This window comes from Solea senegalensis, linkage group LG13, assembly GCF_019176455.1.
Source record: "Solea senegalensis isolate Sse05_10M linkage group LG13, IFAPA_SoseM_1, whole genome shotgun sequence".
NCBI classification, from domain to species: Eukaryota; Metazoa; Chordata; class Actinopteri; order Pleuronectiformes; family Soleidae; genus Solea; species Solea senegalensis.
The window spans coordinates 14,579,255-14,600,878 of record NC_058033.1 but is presented as its reverse complement, the minus strand read 5'-3'; the positions used below and the strand labels follow the sequence as shown (position 1 = coordinate 14,600,878).

Below are 21,624 nucleotides of genomic sequence, written 5' to 3'. Positions count from 1 at the left end.
TAACTTGTTCGTAAGTTAAAACATTTTTATCAAAAATAGTGGTTATTTTACTTAGAAGAGTAGAGTATTTCAGTACTCTTTCCATCTGTGGTAACAGTGTAATACAGTACTGGCTTTATGGCCTCTTACTAGCTAGCAGATGGTACAGTTAATAAAGAATTAACGGGCCCGAATGTAGAAGCTAGGTTAGGTTAATACTTCGCCTGCAGGTGTTAGCGCGAAGTAGGAGTGACATAAACTGGGAGGGAGCAGACACACACACACACTCCTTCCCCTTCAGAGCTGCCTAAGACAAATATAAGTCACCTAGCTTGTGGTCCAACAGCGAGCTAACATGCTCTCGATCACCGGCGCTAATCTATTCAAGAACAGCCGTGTCGTCGTTCAGCGCGTGAGGTTGCTACAGCTACATACGTCTCCTGCCGCAAGTATGCCCATTCAGGTAAGACTGCAGATTATGTTAGTTTCACATGCTACACTGCATATGTCAGGGACGCAAGGGTGTTGATTATGTTTGACTTTAAGGTAGCAGAACTGTGCTGTTGTATCGCCCATCTGTGTCTGTGCAGTGTAGCCCACCGTGCTAACTGTTCTTCTCAGAGGTCGCCCATGAGAAATGTTTGTTGTACTGTGACTCGACACCTGCACGATATCATGTGAACCTGCTATCATGATATAAACTGTCAGCTGTTAACACACACTGTTAACAGCTGTTAAACTCAGGAAATGTCCGAAACTGTTCCCAAACTTATCAAATAAATTAACAAATACCACCGTTAAACCATTAAACATCAGTGTTTGTTTCCTTTACAACACAAATAATCTAAACGTTTGTTATTAACGCTCCTGAATTTGCTAAAGGTTTTCGGCCTCTTTAACAGAATACCTAAATCTGTGTATGGTGATTTGTCGCCCCCTGGTGGCTACAAAGTAATTGACAACATGTTTAAATCAGCTGAAAGTCATTACTAGTCCTCATAATAGAGAGGGCTCCACCTTTTGATAAATATTTCTTTTTGGAATCTCAAGTATGTTATTTGTTACATTTGGAGTGTCTAATAAACCAATTGTTAGCATTGCTTTGTTTTTTCAAATCAGCCTTTTATAGCACATGCATCCCATTAACAAATAATCGATTGTTTTGATTGTAAAATAAGCATCATTACGTGTTTAGTGTATCTATCTACCACTGAGGAAACCAGTACTTCCAGTGCCCTAAAAAGTGGAAAAAGAATATTAGTGTCTTACACCATAGTCATTTTAAAAGGCCTTCTACACACCTCCATCTTTACCAGGTTGGTGAACATCTCCCTGCAGTAGAGGTCCAGGAGGGGGAGCCAGGGAACAAGGTGGCGATGGATCAGCTCTTTAAGGGGAAGAAAGGAGTCCTCTTTGCTGTACCTGGGGCATTTACACCTGGTTGTTCCAAGGTGAGTCCACTCTGTTTAATACTCAGCTTGCAGAATCAATCCTTTGCATCAGTTGACTTAACAAGTTCCATGTTGCTTTCAGACTCACCTCCCAGGTTTTGTGCAACAGGCTGCAGACTTGAAGAGTAAAGGTTTACAAGAAGTTGCATGTCTTTCTGTCAATGACGCATTTGTCATGGCTGCTTGGGGAAAGGAACATGGAGCAGAAGGCAAGGTATGGACTCTTTTATATAAGCAATTTCTGAAACAACCACTGTGTCAAGTCTATTGAATCTGACTCAAACTTAAGTTTGTAATACACTTACTCTCCTGCACCAAAGGAAATCAGCATTTTTAGCTTGCAGGGACACTTGAGCTGCTAGTCACTGATTTTCACAATGTACTTTAGTGTGGGATAGTGAACGGTTTATGATTACAATCAGTATCTAGTTGTAAATGTCTGTCTCAGTGAGATAGAGCAGCAAACCCTTTGTAGACATAGCAGCTTGTGGCTAAAATCTTTTTTTTTCACTTTTCAGTGAGACCAAGAATCAGTGTCTCACACTGTGTCCCTGCCTTGGGGACAAACCAGGGCCAGGACTGAGCCCAGTCAGTACCTCATAAAATTACACTTCAAAATAACCCCTGAACTATCACTTTAACATCTAAGATGAGTACACAGTAGTATTGTTATCATCCCCTGAATCTCAGATTTTTGTATACTTGACTCAGTGGCTATCACAGAAATCGCTAATAAATGGTACAATAGCTCCCTCGTCAAATTTCCAGAGCTCATGTGAGAATTGAGCAGGAAAAACTCTAGATAATTCACAGCAATTGAGTGGGCGATGTTCCATGCCGTTGTGAGCTTGCCTGACTTGGGCAATCTGCCGTCCATTTCGCATAATACGAAAAGCAATCTATGGGCGACAAATGGATGCCTGAAAATGGCTTCACTTTACTGTAAACTCAGTGTGTGACGTTAATGTGATTTTCTTCTTCAGGTTCGAATGCTGGCTGATCCTACTGGAGAATTTACAAAGGTAAAACTAAATGTTTGCCATTTTCAACTTCTGTTAAGAACATAATGAATGTGTGCACTCATCAGTTGTTCTGTCGCCTAATAGGCAGTCGACCTGTTACTTGACAGTGATCAGATTGTGCAGGTCCTTGGAAACAAGCGATCCAAAAGGTAATTTTTTCCAATCCCATATTCGCTGTAATAGATTGATAACATGATTTTACTGCTGGTTTCATATCTTTACAGTATCTTTTTATTCATCTTTTTAGTTGTTTTGTATATTTTTTTGTCTCAAGTGATAAAATTAAATTCCGAATCATACTCTATTAAGGAATCTAATGCTTGATGGCTGTGACTCAAACATTTATAGGTCATAGTACTTAATTGGTGTGAATGTCATACTATATTTCAGATATGCTATGTTAGTGGAAGATGGAGTTGTGAAGAAGATCAATGTGGAGCCTGATGGCACCGGCCTGACCTGCAGCCTGGCTTCCAACATTCTGTCTGAGCTGTAGATTTATTTAGAGCTCATTAAACCAAACCGCAGAGCTTGAGTTTACTGTTAAAGTTGCACTTACAAAACCCAGTGTCATGTGGAAGCTAGTGTGAGGAAAGCATAGCCAGATTGCAATGAATGCGCACAATTATGACTTGACTGGCAGTCTAATGGACCTTGCATCAACTTCTGTAGTCTGTTACATATGAGTGAATAAAAATGACCCTGAGCAATAATCAATAATTACTGTTTTCCTGTGTGGCTCATTGTGTAAGATTTTATGAGACAAAACCCCAGTGCCATAATTTATTTTCATATTGTGATATTTTAAATCAAAGTAAGCATTGATGGAATATTTAAATTGAAAGTACAACACATAACCAAGCCAATATATATTATAATACATGTAACAATGTCTCTTAAGATCATTTTTATATCATTTATTGTTTTTGTGCACAAAATTAGTTTAGTTCCCTACTTGGACAGTAGATCATGTACTGTATATTAATATTAGGCAAAACAGATTGTAGATGATGGCAGCATTGGAATGGCATCAAATATTACTGCAAAATCTCTTGGGATAAACTTTTATTCTGAAAAGTATTCAGCATAAGAAAGATAATACCCCTATCAACCCATTTCTTCAGAAACAAAGATTTGTGTTTAAAGCAAATATTCACTTTGGAAAGTTTGATGGATTGTTTGTGATTACTGCGCAATTGAAAGCCGAGTTCAGATATATCGACAAGGGGGTCTGCTGTAATGGATATCCCAGTTTCAGCCACCACCAGTTGAACACAGAAGACAGCGCTTCAATTCTTGCGGTTCCAGCAGTTTAAACCACACACCAAAGCCTCGAATGTAAGTATGGTAAATTAATTTTATTTTTGCCGTTAAAACAATTATGAATGCTTGAATTACACTGGGAAGTCTGTTAGTGTGCTTAAACCATTTAGTTGTAAAGTATGTTCGTGATTTCCGTCGTTTTAAAGCCACCATAATGCACTTGCTAAATCCGCCTAACTCCGTTAAGAAAGTGGTAGTTTAGACTTAGAATTCAGTGAATTGAGTGTTTATTTTGACCAAACCAGAGATGATAATTTGATGAAATGGATTGGGATATTGTGAAGCCTTTATTATTCGCGTTGGCCTTAAACTATATTATTAGAGATTATTAATAACTGCCTTTGGTGGCTCTTTCTGGTTAAAATGAGAGGGGAAGGAAACGCGTGGCTCCGGTACTGCAGACACATACTGTTGGGTTGATCACTTTTATGTTGTTATTTTATTTTTCAAAGAACTTTATTATTTATCTGTTATTGCTGTCACAAAGTCAAAGCGTAATGACGTGTACAACGCGAAATTCAAAAGCTCACGTCCCTAGGTGACGTCAATGCGCAGGAAGCCGGCGCATTGCATTGTGGTCGCCGCCGGTACTTGAATAGAAACAGAAAGCTTAGCACACACCACGGCTCTTCTACGACGCTCGTCAGCGGTTTTAAGACATTTTAAGGTAATTTCATACTGAGCAAAATACTTGGTGTCTTTAGCGTAACGCGCTGCAAGGTTAATTTAAAGTGAAACTACGAATTGGCTAATTGAGGCAAAAAATAGCAAGCTAACGATGAAGCTGTGTTAGCTTCAAGTTAACTGGCAGGCGCTCAGACGTGAGCCGTTACTACAAGTCACAATGCTAACTTCATAGGTTGTATCATGGCGATGGTTATTTAACACCACGTAAAGTCTTAAAAATAGTAAAGCAGTGACTATTAAAAGGGAAACATTGTTTAAAGCTAGCGGATGATCGCTCTTTGTGCTAAAGGTGTTCGCACTGAAATGCCTTTGGCGCGTAATGAATGCAACAGGAGTGAATCGCGTTGATAAGTATTCGTTTACTATGTCAACAAGTCACAATAGAGATGTGGTTATGTTGGTCTGTGTAGATGTGTCGATTAGAGCTGCAACTAACAATTATTTTCATAATCTATTAATCTGTCGATTATTTTCTCGATTAATCGTTTGGTTTTCAGAATATCAGAAAACCTTAAGAAATGTTGGTCGCTGTTCGTCAAACCTGGAAATGATGATGTTCTCAAATGTCTTGTTTCGCAAACCATTGGGTTTTAATGATTTCTTTGTTATCCAGGGCAAATAAATGAAGAAAATACTCACATTTAAGAATCTTAAACAATCCGAAATATTGTTTTAATCATGAAAAAAGCTTCAAACCGATTATTCGATTATCACAATAGTTGTCGATTAATTTAGCAATCTCCACTGGACAGACATCGGCATTTTGTAGGGATCTTATCAGTGTTCAGTACACCCGCTCTGTTGGGGCTTTGGGTTTCTATGATACAGTAGTGAAACCTTAACTGGTTTTAGCTTCTGGAGCTAATAAAGCTTTAGCCAATCTGAGCAAAGACTAGATTTAATACTTAATAAAGCAGTCGCAACCTGGAAGCTATTATTGTATTGATTGTTAATGTATGTTAAAATAATGCATTTATTTACCATTTAATAATTTGTTTTATGTTTCAGTGGCCCTCAGAGCAGCCATGTCGTCGACATCTCAAAAACACAAAGACTTTGTGGCTGAGCCCATGGGTGAGAAGCCTGTGATGGCTCTTGCAGGCATTGGAGAAGTCCTTGGCAAAAGACTGGCGGAGAAAGGATTTGACAAGGTGACATTTATTTATTTTTAGTATGTATCTGGCATTTAGACAAAGTGAATATTCTCTGTCCATAGAGGTGATTTGTTATCATTACAGCAACCTTTGCAGCATTGTCTGGAAAAATAGGGGAAAATAACAAAATGTTTCCCTTTGGTAACACATTGTGTATCGCCCAATGTTATGATAGTTTGATTTTTCATTTGTGTTAGTATCTATTTAGTTGTGACGTTTTGTTTTTAAAATGAGTTAGTTTGTAAGTTCATCAGCTTTTATTTGTAAATGCTTCGTTTTAGTTTAGTTTTCATTAGTGTTAGTTTTTGTAGTGTGGAGTATTTACCAGGTGTAATGGTCAAAAAGGTCATGATATTATGTAATAAAAACCTAGCTAAAGATACCATTTTAAAAACATATTAGGACAGATGAACAACCATCTCTGAATCAAATATAACAGCCTGCAAGAAAGTATAAAAACATATCCCCTGAAGAAAAGATAGTATAACCGAGCAACAGCTAAACAAGCCAAAAAAACTCCCCCTTTCGGAACAGATTTTAATCACTCTATGCAGTTTTGCCAACTTGTCTCATGTACAATGGAAATTTAACAAGTATGTAAGACACGGAAGTACACTCGGTCTAGGACTGATTTGCCTAAATAAATAAATGTAAAAGGTTAACAACACCTTAAAATGTGTTGTGAGAGTACTGTGGTGCCTTTAGGAGTGTCTGTCTGAAGCAATGACAGCTTCTTCCCTGGAAATGTCTCTATCAGCTAAACGGGAGTTCTTGTGAAACATAACCAGACGTTTGAACGTTGAACTAGTGGAGGGGGTGGGGCTACCACAGACCGAGACAAACACAAACACAGATCTCTTCTCAGGAATCAGAACAGCCATGATAGGTTGATTGCTGTTTCTCTAGGGTGGGCTTGAAGCAGACTGGCAAATAGTGTGATTTGGCTGGGGGGAAAAAACCTTTCATCTCAATGAGGTTTTATTTGCTGAGTATTTTGTTAAGTGGCTGAAAGTATTTCTAATTTTTTACATTACCCAGTTTCTGCACATTTCTTTTCTCTTTTTCATTCATAGTACCTAATACTTTTATTACTACCTGCTCTGACAAGGTTCCAAGCGATCTGAGCTGATACGATGTATGACGTGGACAGACTGACTGATCAGAGCACTGGATTCTTGAATAGTCATGAGCGCGACGTCTGACACAAGAATCAAGCTGAACAATGCTGAACTGTAGATCAATTAAAAGACTTGAAAATCCTGCGTTGATCTCCAACATATAGCAAGGAAATGTCAAATCTCAACATTTAACAGATGAGCCTGGTGTACCCCTTCTGCCATATTTCAGTTCAGTGGCTGTGTAGGACAGAGTCTGCACTCTGGTCATGCAGGAAGTACTGAGTGATTCTGTAAACAGTTGAGCTGTGCATGTACTGTGTTGTGTCAGCTGGCTGCCATGTTTTCATTGAGTGTCCACGTTTTCAGTTGGCTGGGGGATACACTATTCACTTTGTACTGCCTTTGTGTCAGTACCTCATACAACTCCTCTTCTAAAAAAAAATATCGGAATTTCATGTCCCATATTTAAATTTTCATTGTGTTTTTTTTTTTGTGTGTCTCCACAGGCGTACGTTGTCCTTGGGCAGTTTCTGGTGCTAAAGAAAGATGAGGAGCTCTTCAGGGACTGGATCAAAGACACGTGTGGGGCAAATGTGAAACAACAAGGTGACTGCTATGGCTGTCTTAAAGAATGGTGTGACGCCTTCCTATAAAGCAGTCGTTTTCTACTTCAAACTGAACGTTACCTCTTCAGTTATCTTGATACATTTAAGATGCACAGGATATATGAATGGACACTGTACACACTAGGGTTTATTGAAGTCAGCGTGCTTTTTCTTGATCTGTCACATGTAGCTGTAAACTAGGAAACCTAAATGTAGTCTCTTATGTTGGTCTACTGTGACGAGAACTGCTCATATTCATAATATTCTCCCTGCGCAAGATCTTTGAAATTATGCATATACTTTCTGTTAAATGTTAAAAAAAAATTTGCAGAGCTTGTCATACACTGCGATCCCGTTTGTTCTGTTTCATCTTCAGGGAAAATATAACACGTTTTCGTTCACTTTTTTTCCCTGTGTAATGTGAACTCGTTCCAGACGCTCGTCTTCTAAGCTTTGGCCTTATTTCCCCATTCTGTTTTTAAAGCCTTTGAAAAGTAAATGCAGGCTGTATATTTTTAAACATGTCATGGTAATCTACCATTGTTTAAATTATCTCATGAAGTGTTGTATTGTCAGTTTGTTTAGTACCATATGTGACTCATCTAAGAAAACTAGATATATGCAGGTGGCTTTTTATAACATTTTGCCATTTTAAATTTGGATGCTACCTTTAAGGAAGCAAAACGGTCACTTTGGCCAAACTTCACACATTGGTTGGAAATGGAAATGTGTTTTAATAAAAGATGTCAATGGAACAAACTCAAAACGCTGTCTGTTACTGATGAGACTCCAACCTTTACAATGAGTATGTCTATTAAACTAGCTCTAATAAATTGCATGAAATATAAGAGATCGATCCAGATAGATGTGACTGCCATGAAAATGTGAAAATATTCTTTGCACAGCACCCATTTTGCCACGTTTTAGCTGCAAAAACACACATTATGGACCACGTAATAACAGTGGCTTTGTTCAGTTTGTCTGTCAGGACAATGTGACGGTGAACCAGCATGCACCCTGAAGCTGAGGAAGCTAAGTGTAACACAGCCATCCATCATTTGATTATAGACACCTGTGGTTTTCCTTCTGTGACCTGTCAAAATGGCTGCTGTGCCAAATCATGGGCATCATCTAATTAAAAAAAAAACGATGCATCACTTAGTAAAGATTTGAGTACTTTATTATTTTAAGCCTTTATTTGCTGTACTTGCACGATAGAACGTACTAGAAGAAAAGAGAGAAAATGTCTATCTGCTTTTAATGGAGGAGTCCCACTAAATTGTTTTGTACTATTCCAATATGCATGATTGCGCATATTGGAAATATCAAATAATATCACAAACTAGAGGAAGAAATTCTGACAGGTTTTATTTGAATGCTTGGTTTTACATGGTTCACCTTTTTTTTATCAGAGCTTGAAATTTTAATTACTTTAAAAATACACAGTGGTTAATGCTGATAATTGTTCAGAGCAGGTTGTCAAAGATGCTAAGTATTTTATTGTGTGAACACAGGATTCCACAGAACTAAACAATGGCCTGTGCTGTGGATGGAGAAAGTAAATCCTTTTAGCTGAAATGCAAACTGCCAACTTGGTCTCATCTGCCCTCATTTCACAGGGAGAAGGAGAGACCATCAATCAGTTCTTTGATTTTTGTATAAACCAGTGAAGCCCCTTCTGCTCAGTCATGATCAGTTTGCATGATGTACACCTGGCACTGTCATTCTTTAGAAAATTGTTGACATTTGTGATGTGACAAACGCGGTAACTGATTTTGCTTTAATGGCTTCAATTGTTGGCTTTTTTTTTTTATAATTTGGGTCGGTTTGATGTTAAACTATAAAAACTTAATGACTGATCTGATGCACAGAATTGTTGCTTCATTTTCACAGTAGCACCTATGCGTACACATACACGTTCACATTCACACTGTAGCAACAGTATAGAAATGAGCAAACGTGTTAATATCTTAGACCTTGAAATGAATTGTTTATGTATTTATAATCCACTCATAAATAGTCTTGGATACAAGTAACTACCAAACAATCTTTTTACACATGGGTTGCAACTATGGAAGATAATCTAAATGCTGATGGGGGGGCATTCGGTGTTTAGACTTCTACTTAATCATATCCATCCTGATGAAAAAGGTGTGTTTTTACCTCTGTGTGCTTTTATTCACCAAAATAAAACGGTCTTGTTCTGAGGCGTACGGACGGATTTTATGGACGAGAATTTATCAGAGCAGCATCTGAGACGTGTAGCACCACCGTCACCCATCATAGACCTAATGTGGGAAATTGAACGTCAAGGCAAAAAGTTTCAAATGCTGCAGAATCCAAGCGTGAGAACATATGATTGGTGGAGCGAAAAGACATTTGATGCTCTGTTGTTTTTGGCAGTTACCTGTGATGTGTATGAGCATGAGAGATGTACATGTTTTCAACCAGGTGACTTTCTTTTTTTTTTAAATTCTATAGTAGTTTTGGGTCTAGATATTACTTTTTTTATTGAATAAATGTCAAGTTCTCATATAGACCTTCCCCTTTAATGTTATCAGATAAATAATTCAGTTCAACCCATTTTTGTACGTGTTCATGGACTGTACATCGGCAGCTTTTATGCAAGGTTACTATAGTACATTGATGTCTTATTTCAAATGGAAGTACGTGTACACACTGTACATTCATGTACATACTGTACAGCAGTACTTTTAAACCGCAACAATCCCTGATGAGTCTCAAAGCAGAGCGCAGAAGAACTTCTTCTCCCTGAAGGGGTTCTCTGAGGTGGGCACAGGGGTGATCAGGGGATCGTCACAGGCGTGTGCGTCACAGTACGCCATCAGGTCAGCTGCTGCCTTTGATACCTGCAGGGTAGGATGAGCATATTTGACCTTTTTTAAGCATTAGTTCATTGCACTTAAAACATTGTGTTAAAGCATTTGTTTTGTTTTTTTTCCAAATGATTTTATTCCACCAAAAGACGGAGCTCTGAGGAAAGGAAGTTCTCGATGTCTACTTTTAACTTTCTTTTTTATGTATTGTAAGGTGTTGAGGTATCAATACTATTATTGTTTAATAGTATCATCTAATTAAAAAAAAACGATGCATCACTTAGTAAAGATTTGAGTACTTTATTATTTTAAGCCTTTATTTGCTGTACTTGCACGATAGAATATCAATACTATTATTGTTTACTAAACAGATTCAGAGTGGGAGTCTGACTTAGCCAGATGTACAGTAACTGATACTGGACTAAACTGGAACTGAAATCAGCACCAAATATGAATATTTTTTAGATCATGTCATCGTAAAATATTTCTTTTCTCATGTGCTTGTGATTTTAAGCATTATTTTGGCTTTATGTAAAGCACATTGTGGTGCCCTTGGGTATGGAATGTGCTATACACATAAAGCTGCCTTGCATTTTCCACCAAACCATAACCAGCCGTTAAAAAATTTAGTATTCCAACTGTATCATGAATATTCTGCTCTCATATAGAAGAAGTAAACAGCCTATGTTGTTACCATGTTTTGTGCTTAGCATTTTTCCATTTTACTTTTTCCAATATCAATCCAGTGATTTTGACCGTTCCTTCAAAATAAAAGTCTGGCTGTTTCACTAGTTTAAATGCCGTTAATGTGAAGGTGCAAAACTGAAAGGGTTCTGCATATGTCTCACCATATGACTCTTGTAAAATATGTATATATATATATATATATGCACATATATATTTTACAAGAGTCAAGATGTCTACTTTTTGAATGTTTTAAACAAAACATTCCAAGGCAGCCAATCAGATGCATTCACAGACCGTGGTAAATTGTATCACTTCTGCAGGACCTGCAGCATGTTAAGGTGAAAGGAGCAGCTTCAAGATACATTCAAGAGATCTGTTAAATTTCATCACTTCTGCAAACACACATGAAGTCCACTGACTAAATGCTTGCTGTGACAATCGATGCACCACATTTTTATATTTTGAAATGATAAATGACGCATTTATTTAATGCGTAAATATGTCCAATATATGTTATACACTCAGATTTAGTAAACTGATCAGCTTAAAATACAGTTCAGAGACAAGCTATTTCTTGCCCAGCAACTCGTATCCATGTCATAAAGCAGGAGTCGGCAAATAAATTATTTTTCTTAGCAATACTGGGCCAAAACATATCTTCATCAGGCAAAAAATATTGTGCAAAAAGTTTAAAGAAGTCCCTTGAATTTGCCACAGACTCTTACTAGTATTTGAAAAGAAGAGAAGGTCTTTGACTCAGTAAAAAGGCTCTGAATTCTACGGCATTGATATTTTTGTGAAGAAAAGCAAACAATGATTATAATAATGAAAAAAACATACTTTTTTTTCATACATGCCAGTTTTGGCTCACAGGCTGCAAGTTGCTGACCACTGTCATAAAGGAAAACTTGACTACAGGATCTGTCCTTTGCTTGACTTTCGTGCTGTTGTATTGCTCTTTTTAAGGAGCCTCTGCAAGGTTGTGATTGAAGTCATTTGGAACATAATTGAAACCAATACCATTTGGAAACCCTCCAGAGTGAATCATTGACTTAAAGAGCATCTGAGAAGGTCACTTGTGCCCTTCTATATCTGCACAGCAGTCTGGGTGAGGTTTGTATTCTTCTCCTTTCAGTGTACTGTCTGTAAAGGTTCTCAGTCATTCAGGCCATTGTATCTCCTAGAGCGTAAATTACAGGTAAAGTTCAGTTTTCTTTCAGTAAACTGTATATTATATCTGGACACTAGTGTTGCTGTATTGTGACTGACATGTGAATGTGAGGTTTGAGGTTGTCTTACCTTTATCCTGCAGAAACTAGCCTCTATCTTCAGTTGCTCCACCAATTTCCTGGCTTGGCCGACACTCATTGTGCTGTTCACTGGGGTGTCTCCTTTCATCCTGGCCACAAACACAGCAACATTTATGGATTTGAACCAGAGGGAAAATAAAGTTTTTTTTTCTTTTTTTTTCAATTTTAGCTGAATGAGATTCCTTCTCACCTTGTCCCCTGGGATAATTGATCTTGATATGTCACTCACAGTTAAAATCTATACCTAATGTCTGAAGGTTACAATACTGATTTCAAAATTACCTTTTTATTGAACTATTTCAGGTGATGAAATGAACTATATGTGAAAGAATCTTAAGACAAACCTATTTATGTAGTGTTATTACGTATATAAGAAACCAGTTGAACCCCGATAACGAAGTATTAATGTCAGTCGATGTTGTGTCATAGAATTGGCCCAGCTGCTACATTATGTCATCATATCTGGTCACAAAAACAAATTGACTTGTCAAAGAAACGTGAACTGGGCCAAACGGTCAGGTTTAGTCACCATGGCCCAGCAGCTTCTCCCACTGCGAGCCAGAATAACCAAACAGAAATCCACTGTGGCGTGACATAAACACTACAAACACACAGACCTGTATGAAATCTGCATATGACTGACAACAAATCTGCCACAGAAGGAAAAAAGAATTCTGTGAAATCAATTGTGGAAATGAGACAAACAAACATATCAACATTTAAATCCCCCCTTTCCCCCACTGCCTTTTTCTCCCTCCATCCTTCCCCTTTTTCTCCTTACCCGTTTTATTCCTCTTCAGGTGCAATCTTCCCCCCTCTTCTCTCTCTCTTTTTCTGCCTCTCTGTGTCCCTCTGTGAGCTTGTGTTTGGTGGTATCAGTGTAGCCGGACCCCACCCCTCACAGACAACAGCCTGGATGCTCCCCTGCTCTGTACAGTCCAGTGCACTGCAATTCTGCCACAAGGAGCAATGGATGTTGGTGGATGGAAGGGCTCACCCCCTCGGTAGTAAGTGGTATCTGCCAGACCGAGGGAGGGCAATTGATGATGATGGTCTTAGGAGGGTGGATCATACCATTTCTGCTCTTATATGAAATTAGAACCAACCAATCTCTCTGGTTGCAAACCCCAACATATAGCAAGATGGTCTGTGTGTTGTATGTTTTTTGTGTGCTAAAAACATTATACAGCATGGGCTATGAACTCTATAATCCTGAAGTACTGTTTGTCTATGTGCCTTTTGTGATGCCCACCCTCCTCCTCTGTTGCTATGGGGACTGTCTGCTGCAGTCTGGTTTGGTGGTTTACATCACAATTTAAAATTGGGAAATATCGACCAGATGTTACACATCACATACACAAGTATGAATTTACTACACATGAAAAGGGACCTCAGCTTCCCTCCATGTTGATGGAAATGCTGAAATGTCACTGTATGATGTATTTTTTAATGATTATTATTTTCAGTAGACAGGCTTAATGATGCTCCCAAACCAAAGACTATGTGGAGGAAACATCCTCCACGGAGACAAATTATCTTAGCACAATAGCTACAAACACATATTATGATACGCTACGTAAAAAAAGCAAAAAGTTCCTATTGATTTGTACATTGCAGCTTATCGTATTCATACGTCACTGTTGTGACAAATACGAAGAGAAAGACTGGTCACCAGGAACAAGCTCCTAGGGGTGCCGAAAACTGTCCGACGCCATTTTTGCTAAACTACTTATCTAGCTAGTGATGCTTTGACTTCAGTAGCGCTACGATACGGTCGCTCCCTTCCCATTTTTTTGTCGGCGACCACCAATCTATACATGTACTATCTCTGGTAACGAAACGGTGTTTCGCATTACCGCTAAATGTTCCCTTGCGTTTGCCGTACGACGTTTCACCGGTGCACAGAGAAAGGAGAAATTAGCAAAACCAAAATATGATATGGCAGTAAAACTGAGAATACAGCACTATATTTGATGGAATGTATGCATGTTTTTGAAAATGTATTTTCTAATTATTTATATAAACTAAAACATTTCGGTGGTAAGTTTGTTATTTGAAGCAAATAAAAAATAAAGTTTAAAATAGTTTATACATTTCATTTTTTACTTCGTTATGGATGTTTATTTATAATAACTTACAAGTATATACCAAATCCTAATATTGTTGTTATGTTAAGAAATAACTTTTTTTTTCAGATGTACTTCAAATGAGTCCTATGGCTGCAGTTGAAGGACTCCATCTGCTGGATGATGACGCAGGCACATCAAGATGTAGGAAGACACTTGTAACAACTGTCAGCTTCATTTGAGGTAAATATTACATACTCCAAACACATTTTAACATAAGCATGAAAAATGTGTTACATGTAACTAATGAATGCTTAAAAACCGAAGAAGCTCAAAATATCTCTTGCAAAAGACTTGTAATCAATTCAAAATTACATTTAAATTTTGAGGAAGACAGGAGGACAGAGAAGAACAGGAAATAAGTGAAGGACAGGCCATAAGAAGAAAGAAATGATGCACTGGGTAGCGTAGGAGTTTCACCAGAAGATGGCAGTAATGCATCATCATGGATGTGAGCTGCTGTTAAACACCAAAGAAGAATAAGACATTGAAAATGTACATAGCAATGTAACAAACTGAGCAGACTTGAACATTTCCTGGTAATGTATGTCACATGCCTCCAGTTAAGGACACGTGATTGATCATTTAAGAAATATCTTTACAGCTTTATCGTGCCATGCAGACTTTTCCATCTGTACACTGGAGTTTGTAAACCACTCACTCTCCTGCACCAAGGTTCAAAGAACAGATAAAAATCAGTGATTTCACATCATCCTATGCTTATACTGTATACTGTTTAATTCAAAATGGAGGACGTGTCTCGTGTGTTTTCACATACAGGCTGTAATTTAATAATGTTTGATTTGATTTAGTGTCATGAATGTGTAGTGTTATTATTTTTGTTGCGATGAATTGCACAATTACTTTCGTTTTTATTTCAAAGCTGATTTTAAATAATGCTCACAGATTTTAATCTGCTTGTACTACCGTCTACTGCACTAGTCACTGACATATGACTTATATCTTCTTATTTTGTTTTGTACCAGTGCTGCGGCTGTTGGTAGTAGCCAGACAGGGCCAGGACTAACACCAGACCAGGTGTGTATTTGTGTGTATATGTACATGACATGTATATACATACAACTTGATATTACTGTACATGTGTATGGGGTTATATTGATCCTATGTGTGTTGATTATGGATGTATATATTTAGCATTTGATGTACTTTTAACGCATGCTTTTATTATCTTAAGTTGTTGATGTGTCAGTATTATTATTATTCGGGCATCATGCGTTATGCAGGCAAGGAGGCCGACAGGAGACGATATTATCACATCTGGCACATATAAATCCATGAAATATTATAATATCTGAAAATGTCCGGATCTGATTCAGTTTAAAACAGCACAAATAATATTCGATATTCAGTATAAAATGAACTAGAACGTCATAAAATAATTGGTGCGGTAAAATAGAAATTAAATTCTGTACCAAGAGACTAAATGGTAGAATAAAAAATGATTTGTGCTGGATCCAGAGCATCTCCAACTTATGCTGGTGCTCTGGTCTTCATCCCAGCCCGTCCCTTACATCCACCTCTGGCAAGAGAAAGGCTGGGGTCCTGACCAGTAAGTGTCCTTTGAGTCATCATGGTTATTGGGCTTTTACACTGTGTTGTTGTTGTTGTCTTCTGTGTGTAATGACTCAGCTGATTGAACTGCCCCAGGTTCCTCTAAGGATAAGGATGATTTATATATGGTGGATACTGCTGCTGCTGCTGCTGTGCACATAGAAATGGCTTCTCCCACACCTATACACAAATATTTGTTTTTGTTGCAACTAGCAGTCACCTTTCTATTAGCCCAGTGGAAAGGGAACTCGGCTTGTAACCGAAGGGTTGAGTCTGTTTTGAGTCCCCACCAGGTCAAGGGCTGGGGCACCCCCGAGCAAGGTACCCAATCCCCATTGCTCATTATTAACTGGACACTGTAATGGAGGCCACATCCAGCGCCAGTCACAAGCCCAGATAAATGGGAGGTTGCATCAGGAGGGGCATCTGGTGTAAAAATCTCTGCCAAATCAAATATGCGGATCACAAATATGTGGTGACCCCTAGAGAGGGAGAAGCCAAAAGAGCCGCCTTCTACTGGGTATTCAATATATTCACACTTCCTATACACACTGCCTAACCTTCATATATTATGGTCTATGGAGGGGACAGAGCAGGGCATAAAGGAGGAGAAAGAAGACGGAACCAATTAAAGATGAATAAATAATTGTGTAATTAATTGTGTAATTCAATTCTTTATCAAACAAAACATTAAATAGACATGTTAAAGTTTCACCTCTTGTCTGATTGTGTTGTACTTTTTCCATTCATGCACCAGATGACTTTGAGGACTGCGTTGTGGCCCGAAAACAAACGTCCCTTCTAGCGCAGGGATGCAGCTCTGGTCCGCAGGGAAAGGCCCCAGAAGAATGACAAGTATGTATTGTCTCTGAATCGTGCCAATTTTAATATAAATGTGACTCCAAATCATGATTTAGTGTCATTTTAGAACCGTTTTTATGAGTGCTTCCTGGCACAAACTCTGAAAAAGACAGGACAGCAGCCACCGACTGTAACATGACTGCGAGGGCTGTGTCTGAAATAATCACCAGATGGTTCCCAAGAGCTTCTCTTTCATCTCAGCAGGTTATGCTCAGTTGTAATTAGTGTGGGTGGCTCCGGCAATTCATTTAATACACTGTAGGCAGCCATAATGGCAGTGGAGCAGCTGAAAGTGTAAAAGGTTTGGTGATGCAGAAGTAAAATGTGTGAAACTATTAATATTGTTTTACAGATATCGTAAAAGTTCTATTTTTTTATTATGATGTCCTTCCAATTAAAAGCGGTAAATGCCGCATACAGCAAGCAAATAACTTTTATGAGCTCAGTTAGATGTTAAATCACGTATTATATTACAAACGTTACAATGGATTAAGTCTGGACTGTCTTTTGACTTCATTAATGGTCTGTAAATGAGCTGAACTTAATTACTGCCACAGCATGATGGGGCCTCGCTGTCGAAGAAACGACTCAGTCTTCTCAGCTCAAAAAGTCTGAGTTTAATGTTTGCTTTGGACAAATATTCAGATTTTTGGTGCATTGGAGGTATTTCCCTCACAAAATCATTAAAAAAAAAATGACTGTGATTATTATCGACTCTTCCCAACACAAGTGCATCACATAACCGATGAATAAATGCAGCACCTGCGATGTTAGTAGGGAAGAAAGAGTACAAAGTCGAAACGATTTTAAGCGGAAAGCAATTCTACATTTATACAAACATACTTATGGGGGAGTGAATTTAATCTCTGCCCATAAACCCTCCTAAATGTTGCACCCTGGACTTTTAGAAAGAATAAACTTTTTTTATTTTCAGGCTGAGGAATCAAAGTGAATTCCTCATCTTCACAGTAAACTGTACAGCCTGTGCACTGCTGCCCCACACTGCTCATGCTCTTTACTTTGCACATATTGCCAGTCAGATACTGAGTTTGTATAAATCTCTCTGCGATCGAGCCGCCCTCTGGCTGCTCCACAGCACAGCAGTGAATTCCAAACAGGCTGTTATGTAACAATAAGCACAGCAGCTCTGGCACGGTTGATCATCTGAATCATCAATCACAACCGGCCATTTGTATCAGTGGTAATGCAACGGCTCGATAGTTTCCGAAGAGCCACGAGTGACTACGTTCACAGAGTGCTAGTGATCGGTTGCTAAGCTGAGGTTAAGTCCATCGCAATCATTGCTTTCACAAAAATGCTCCCACACATGATTATTATTATTATTTCTCAGTTTGTTTTTTTAATGAAAAGAGCCAGTTCCAGTGTATTTACTAGAAATGAACATGTACAACAACTTCAACACAATTCAGCCATCAGGTTTTGTACTGCATACATTATCATGTTCAGCTACAAACAGAGGAGAAGACAAGAATCACTTACACAGGAACAAAACTGATGAGAGTCGCCCGCCAATCGTGCAGTTGTCACCCACACAGGCAGCGGGCTGTCCACAGAGCACTTCAGCTTTGAATTTTTTTTTAGAGATCTTTATGCAGCAGCTAGTGTGAATGTGTTGTGCCTGGACAGGAGTTTTGATGTCATGTCATCAACTTATGGTCACATGTAAACCAATGATCAGTTCTTTACACACACTGTAAACCACAAACATTCAGACCTCATTCCTCCATAAGTGTTTGTTGAAACTGACCATATTTGCTACAGATTATGTGAAGAGTACAGTAGAACTCCACTTTTTGACCTTTTGCATATTGTTGTTGTGCTACAAGATGATTTATAGACGCAGTATTTGGACTTACACGTCTGAGCTCTATTTAAAATTCTAAAAGGAACATTATGAGCCCCAGAATAATGGTTAGCAAATTCAATCGTACCAACTGTAGGTGCAGTTGACTTCAGGCAAAGTAAAAGGCAAATGGCCCGTAATTCATCATTCTATATCTTTGTATGAGGGACACAGTAATAGCTAGTATTATTGTACATTTAGCCATTTCCTCGATCACATTAAAGAATTCCTGGCGAATTGTTGCTTCAAGAACGTGAAATTAAAAACAACCGTGGTCCATGACCGTCAGGCTCAGCTGAATTAATGTATAGAACCCATGAGAAACACAAATTGTGTGTATGTCTAAAACAAATAATTTGGACTCATTGATATGATCAATCCTGTGTGTGTCTGAACCACAGAATATGACAACATACCCAATAGCTGTTGAGATCCTTCAAATATCTTTCAACAAAACCACCCAAAAAAATGGACTCACAGGGATTTGACCGTCAATGTCAATTTTGTCACCCAGATATTGCAAAAATAATACACATACAATACTTGCACTTGAACTTACTCTGATGTAAAATAAAACATTAAAAAAATGTTACTGCAGTGTACACATTTGGACTCACATAGTAACAGTGATACAAATATGCATCTTTATGGTTTTTGATTCACAGTGACCGTTTTTTTGGATAGACTGATTCTAGACTGACATTTTCCCAATATACTGTCACTAAAGGGCAGACTACCACCAAGCTTAGACAGAAATTTGTCAAAAATCAGCATGACAGTTCAAACACAGTGACTAATAACATGGGAGTTTTTCACTGAAAAAATATTTCACCGCTACATTTTACTCTCACAGCGCTTTCTACCGTGCTCGTATAAGGAAGACCAACAGGCACTGTTACAGATCCCACAGTATGTACAGTCACTGAGATTAATACTGAGGCGGCACGACGAAGCTTGGGCGGAACTGGAGCGTCCTAACCTTTAGCGATAGTCGCCACTTTTGCATCCGCGAGAATGTGATGCAAAAAAATCTAAGTCCTTGTGATATAGCAGCATCGTATTAGTCACAGTGCACCTCGAGGAGTCATGAAGATTATAGTCGGCAACATGAAGGTAAAAACATTGTCTAAATACAAGGAAACAGTGACTACAATATGAAAATATTACTACTGAGCGAGAATTACAGGTTAGATAACAAGAGCTTTTTCGAAATTTCTGGAGGAATCAGGACAGCAGTGGGGGGGGTGAAACGGCACAATTTTACAACAGTCAAACCTGAAGAGTTCTTACCCCCTTTAGTAAAAGGAAGGTGATCTGCTTTTTTTTCTATCATCATCATCATCACCATCGTCTTCACTCCTATGCATTAACAACCTTGAATTCAGTATTTGGTACAGGAAATTACTTAATTTTTAAAAAAAAAAAGGGGCAATAAAATACAAACAGGAATATTTAATTTTCATCAAATAAAGCCTGAGTTATACTTCGTTGCTCCACACTTTTCCTTGCATATTGCGCACCTGTAGAATTTTCTTGACTGTCTGAGGATGTCTTAGTTTAAAGTTGCAGTAGTGGTGATGTTGTTATTCTGAATTATTTGAAGCAATATCATCAGGCCTGACTGAGAGAGCATTTGTGTGTATACACCAGCAACGCAGGGGCGAGCGGAGCCAAGAGGCATTTATTATCCCTTCACATTTAATTTTTTATTTTATTATTCACTTTTTGAGGGCGCGTCTTTGTGTTTACAGTTGTCTCGCTTTACTACCGCAATGTTGCCGTTGCCTCCATCTGTCTTGACATGAACCAATCACTTCCTGTGTGCAGGACATGTGATCTAAACACCATTAACTGAGAAACTCGACATTAGGTGGCTTTTTAAACAGATTTCTTAAACCTAAGCATTTTCTGGAAACGTTCTCCAAAATATCTGACAGATTTTTGGAGAAATTTGACAAAATTGTCAGCAATTTTTATTAAAACTTTACTCAAAACCTTTCTCAGCAGCATAAATGAATAAAATCATCTCAAATTCATAAACAGGTTAATATACAATTTTTGTGGAGCGGAAATAATCAAAAGTATCGAGTGACGGACTATAAATCAGGCTTAAGTAATGCATGGATTTTCACCATTCTCTTAAAAAATTTTATCATACACAAAGTAACAATATTCCTCTGCTCAAGTGCAAAAACCCAAACACAGAGACTCTGGCCCTTCGATTTCCTTCCATGTGTTTCTCCAGTACAAACATCTGAGGTCAACGCTGGAAGTCCATAGAGTGTGGAATTAAAGACATTGCTTCGACAGCCATTTTGCATATAGAGTCTGTATAAAAAAAAAAATCTGTAGCAACAGAGGCCCTCTTCACAGGGCAACACTATACACCCACGTCGAGCCGAGCTGGAGAGACTGGAGGCGTGAACAGCATGTTTGGTTGATGTCTCTCCAGCTGAAGTGCAGGAGAGAGGTAAAAACAGGAATATGGTTTTTGTTGACCCACGTTTGCTGCACAGAGCACAGCTGATGATCCGTTATATAACCGCGGAGCTGGAAGGTTCTGCTCAAACTTCCCGTTATATAAAATAATTGTAAAAAGAAAGAAAACAAAACAAACACAGACATATATGAATACCCAACAAGTCATATTTGATGTGACAACATCAGAGAAGCAAACCACACAAGGCTGAATTGAAGGCATTTTGGTTTCAGGAAGTTGTTGTATTTTGTAAAATGATTAATTGAGTGTCAGATTGTGGGATTGTGCTTGTCTGTCCTGAGCTCCTAATCAGATGAGCACAGACAGATGCACTTGTTTCATATGCAGCAGATAATCAGAGGCAATCTCTCCATCTCTGCAAAAAATTGTGTGTTTTTTGAGTTTAATGTCAGATTTGACATATTTTAAGGGTTTCTTTGCAGCATAGGCAGTTTTTTAACACACGTGCTGGAGTAGCAACCTTTCATGAAAAGGAACCTATATGCAACGCATGTACAATGGAACAACCAATAGGAGTGTTACGCTCTC

At 38.4% G+C, this 21,624-nt stretch overlaps 3 protein-coding genes and 1 long non-coding RNA gene across 4 annotated transcripts; 3 read left to right on the top strand and 1 right to left on the bottom strand.

Moving 5' to 3' along the window:
* The first annotated feature begins 239 nt into the window (after positions 1-239).
* prdx5 (peroxiredoxin 5) lies at positions 240-3,172 on the top strand. Its single transcript, XM_044041402.1, has 6 exons — positions 240-442; positions 1,296-1,430; positions 1,513-1,644; positions 2,414-2,452; positions 2,537-2,601; positions 2,843-3,172. The coding sequence occupies exons 1-6, from the start codon at positions 335-337 to the stop codon at positions 2,946-2,948; spliced, it is 585 nt and encodes a 194-aa protein (XP_043897337.1). The 5' UTR covers positions 240-334; the 3' UTR covers positions 2,949-3,172.
* A 1,165-nt stretch (positions 3,173-4,337) lies between these two features.
* banf1 (BAF nuclear assembly factor 1) lies at positions 4,338-8,105 on the top strand. The gene is made up of 3 exons (XM_044042672.1): positions 4,338-4,442; positions 5,471-5,613; positions 7,241-8,105. Exons 2-3 carry the CDS (start codon positions 5,488-5,490, stop codon positions 7,385-7,387), a joined length of 273 nt encoding a protein of 90 aa, XP_043898607.1. The 5' UTR covers positions 4,338-4,442; positions 5,471-5,487; the 3' UTR covers positions 7,388-8,105.
* A 585-nt stretch (positions 8,106-8,690) lies between these two features.
* gng3 (guanine nucleotide binding protein (G protein), gamma 3) lies at positions 8,691-13,168 on the bottom strand. Its single transcript, XM_044042673.1, has 3 exons — positions 12,955-13,168; positions 12,163-12,262; positions 8,691-10,209 (listed from the first exon to the last, which is right to left on the bottom strand). The coding sequence occupies exons 2-3, from the start codon at positions 12,259-12,261 to the stop codon at positions 10,081-10,083; spliced, it is 228 nt and encodes a 75-aa protein (XP_043898608.1). The 5' UTR covers position 12,262; positions 12,955-13,168; the 3' UTR covers positions 8,691-10,080.
* Positions 13,169-14,376: 1,208 nt separating this feature from the next.
* On the top strand, positions 14,377-16,742 carry LOC122779147. Its single transcript, XR_006361519.1, has 3 exons — positions 14,377-14,482; positions 15,286-15,337; positions 16,629-16,742. It is a non-coding gene; the product is annotated as an uncharacterized LOC122779147 (long non-coding RNA).
* Positions 16,743-21,624: the final 4,882 nt, after the last annotated feature.

Bases quoted from the DNA above. Each gene is read 5' to 3' on its own strand.
- prdx5 (XM_044041402.1), top strand. From the start codon at position 335: ATGCTCTCGATCACCGGCGCTAATCTATTCAAGAACAGCCGTGTCGTC. The intron at 1,645-2,413 runs GTATGGACTCTT...TTTCTTCTTCAG, and splicing joins AACATGGAGCAGAAGGCAAG to GTTCGAATGCTGGCTGATCC. The intron at 2,453-2,536 runs GTAAAACTAAAT...GTCGCCTAATAG, and splicing joins CTACTGGAGAATTTACAAAG to GCAGTCGACCTGTTACTTGA.
- banf1 (XM_044042672.1), top strand. From the start codon at position 5,488: ATGTCGTCGACATCTCAAAAACACAAAGACTTTGTGGCTGAGCCCATG. The intron at 5,614-7,240 runs GTGACATTTATT...GTGTCTCCACAG, and splicing joins CGGAGAAAGGATTTGACAAG to GCGTACGTTGTCCTTGGGCA.
- gng3 (XM_044042673.1), bottom strand. From the start codon at position 12,261: ATGAAAGGAGACACCCCAGTGAACAGCACAATGAGTGTCGGCCAAGCC. The intron at 10,210-12,162 runs GTAAGACAACCT...CCTACCCTGCAG, and splicing joins CTAGTTTCTGCAGGATAAAG to GTATCAAAGGCAGCAGCTGA.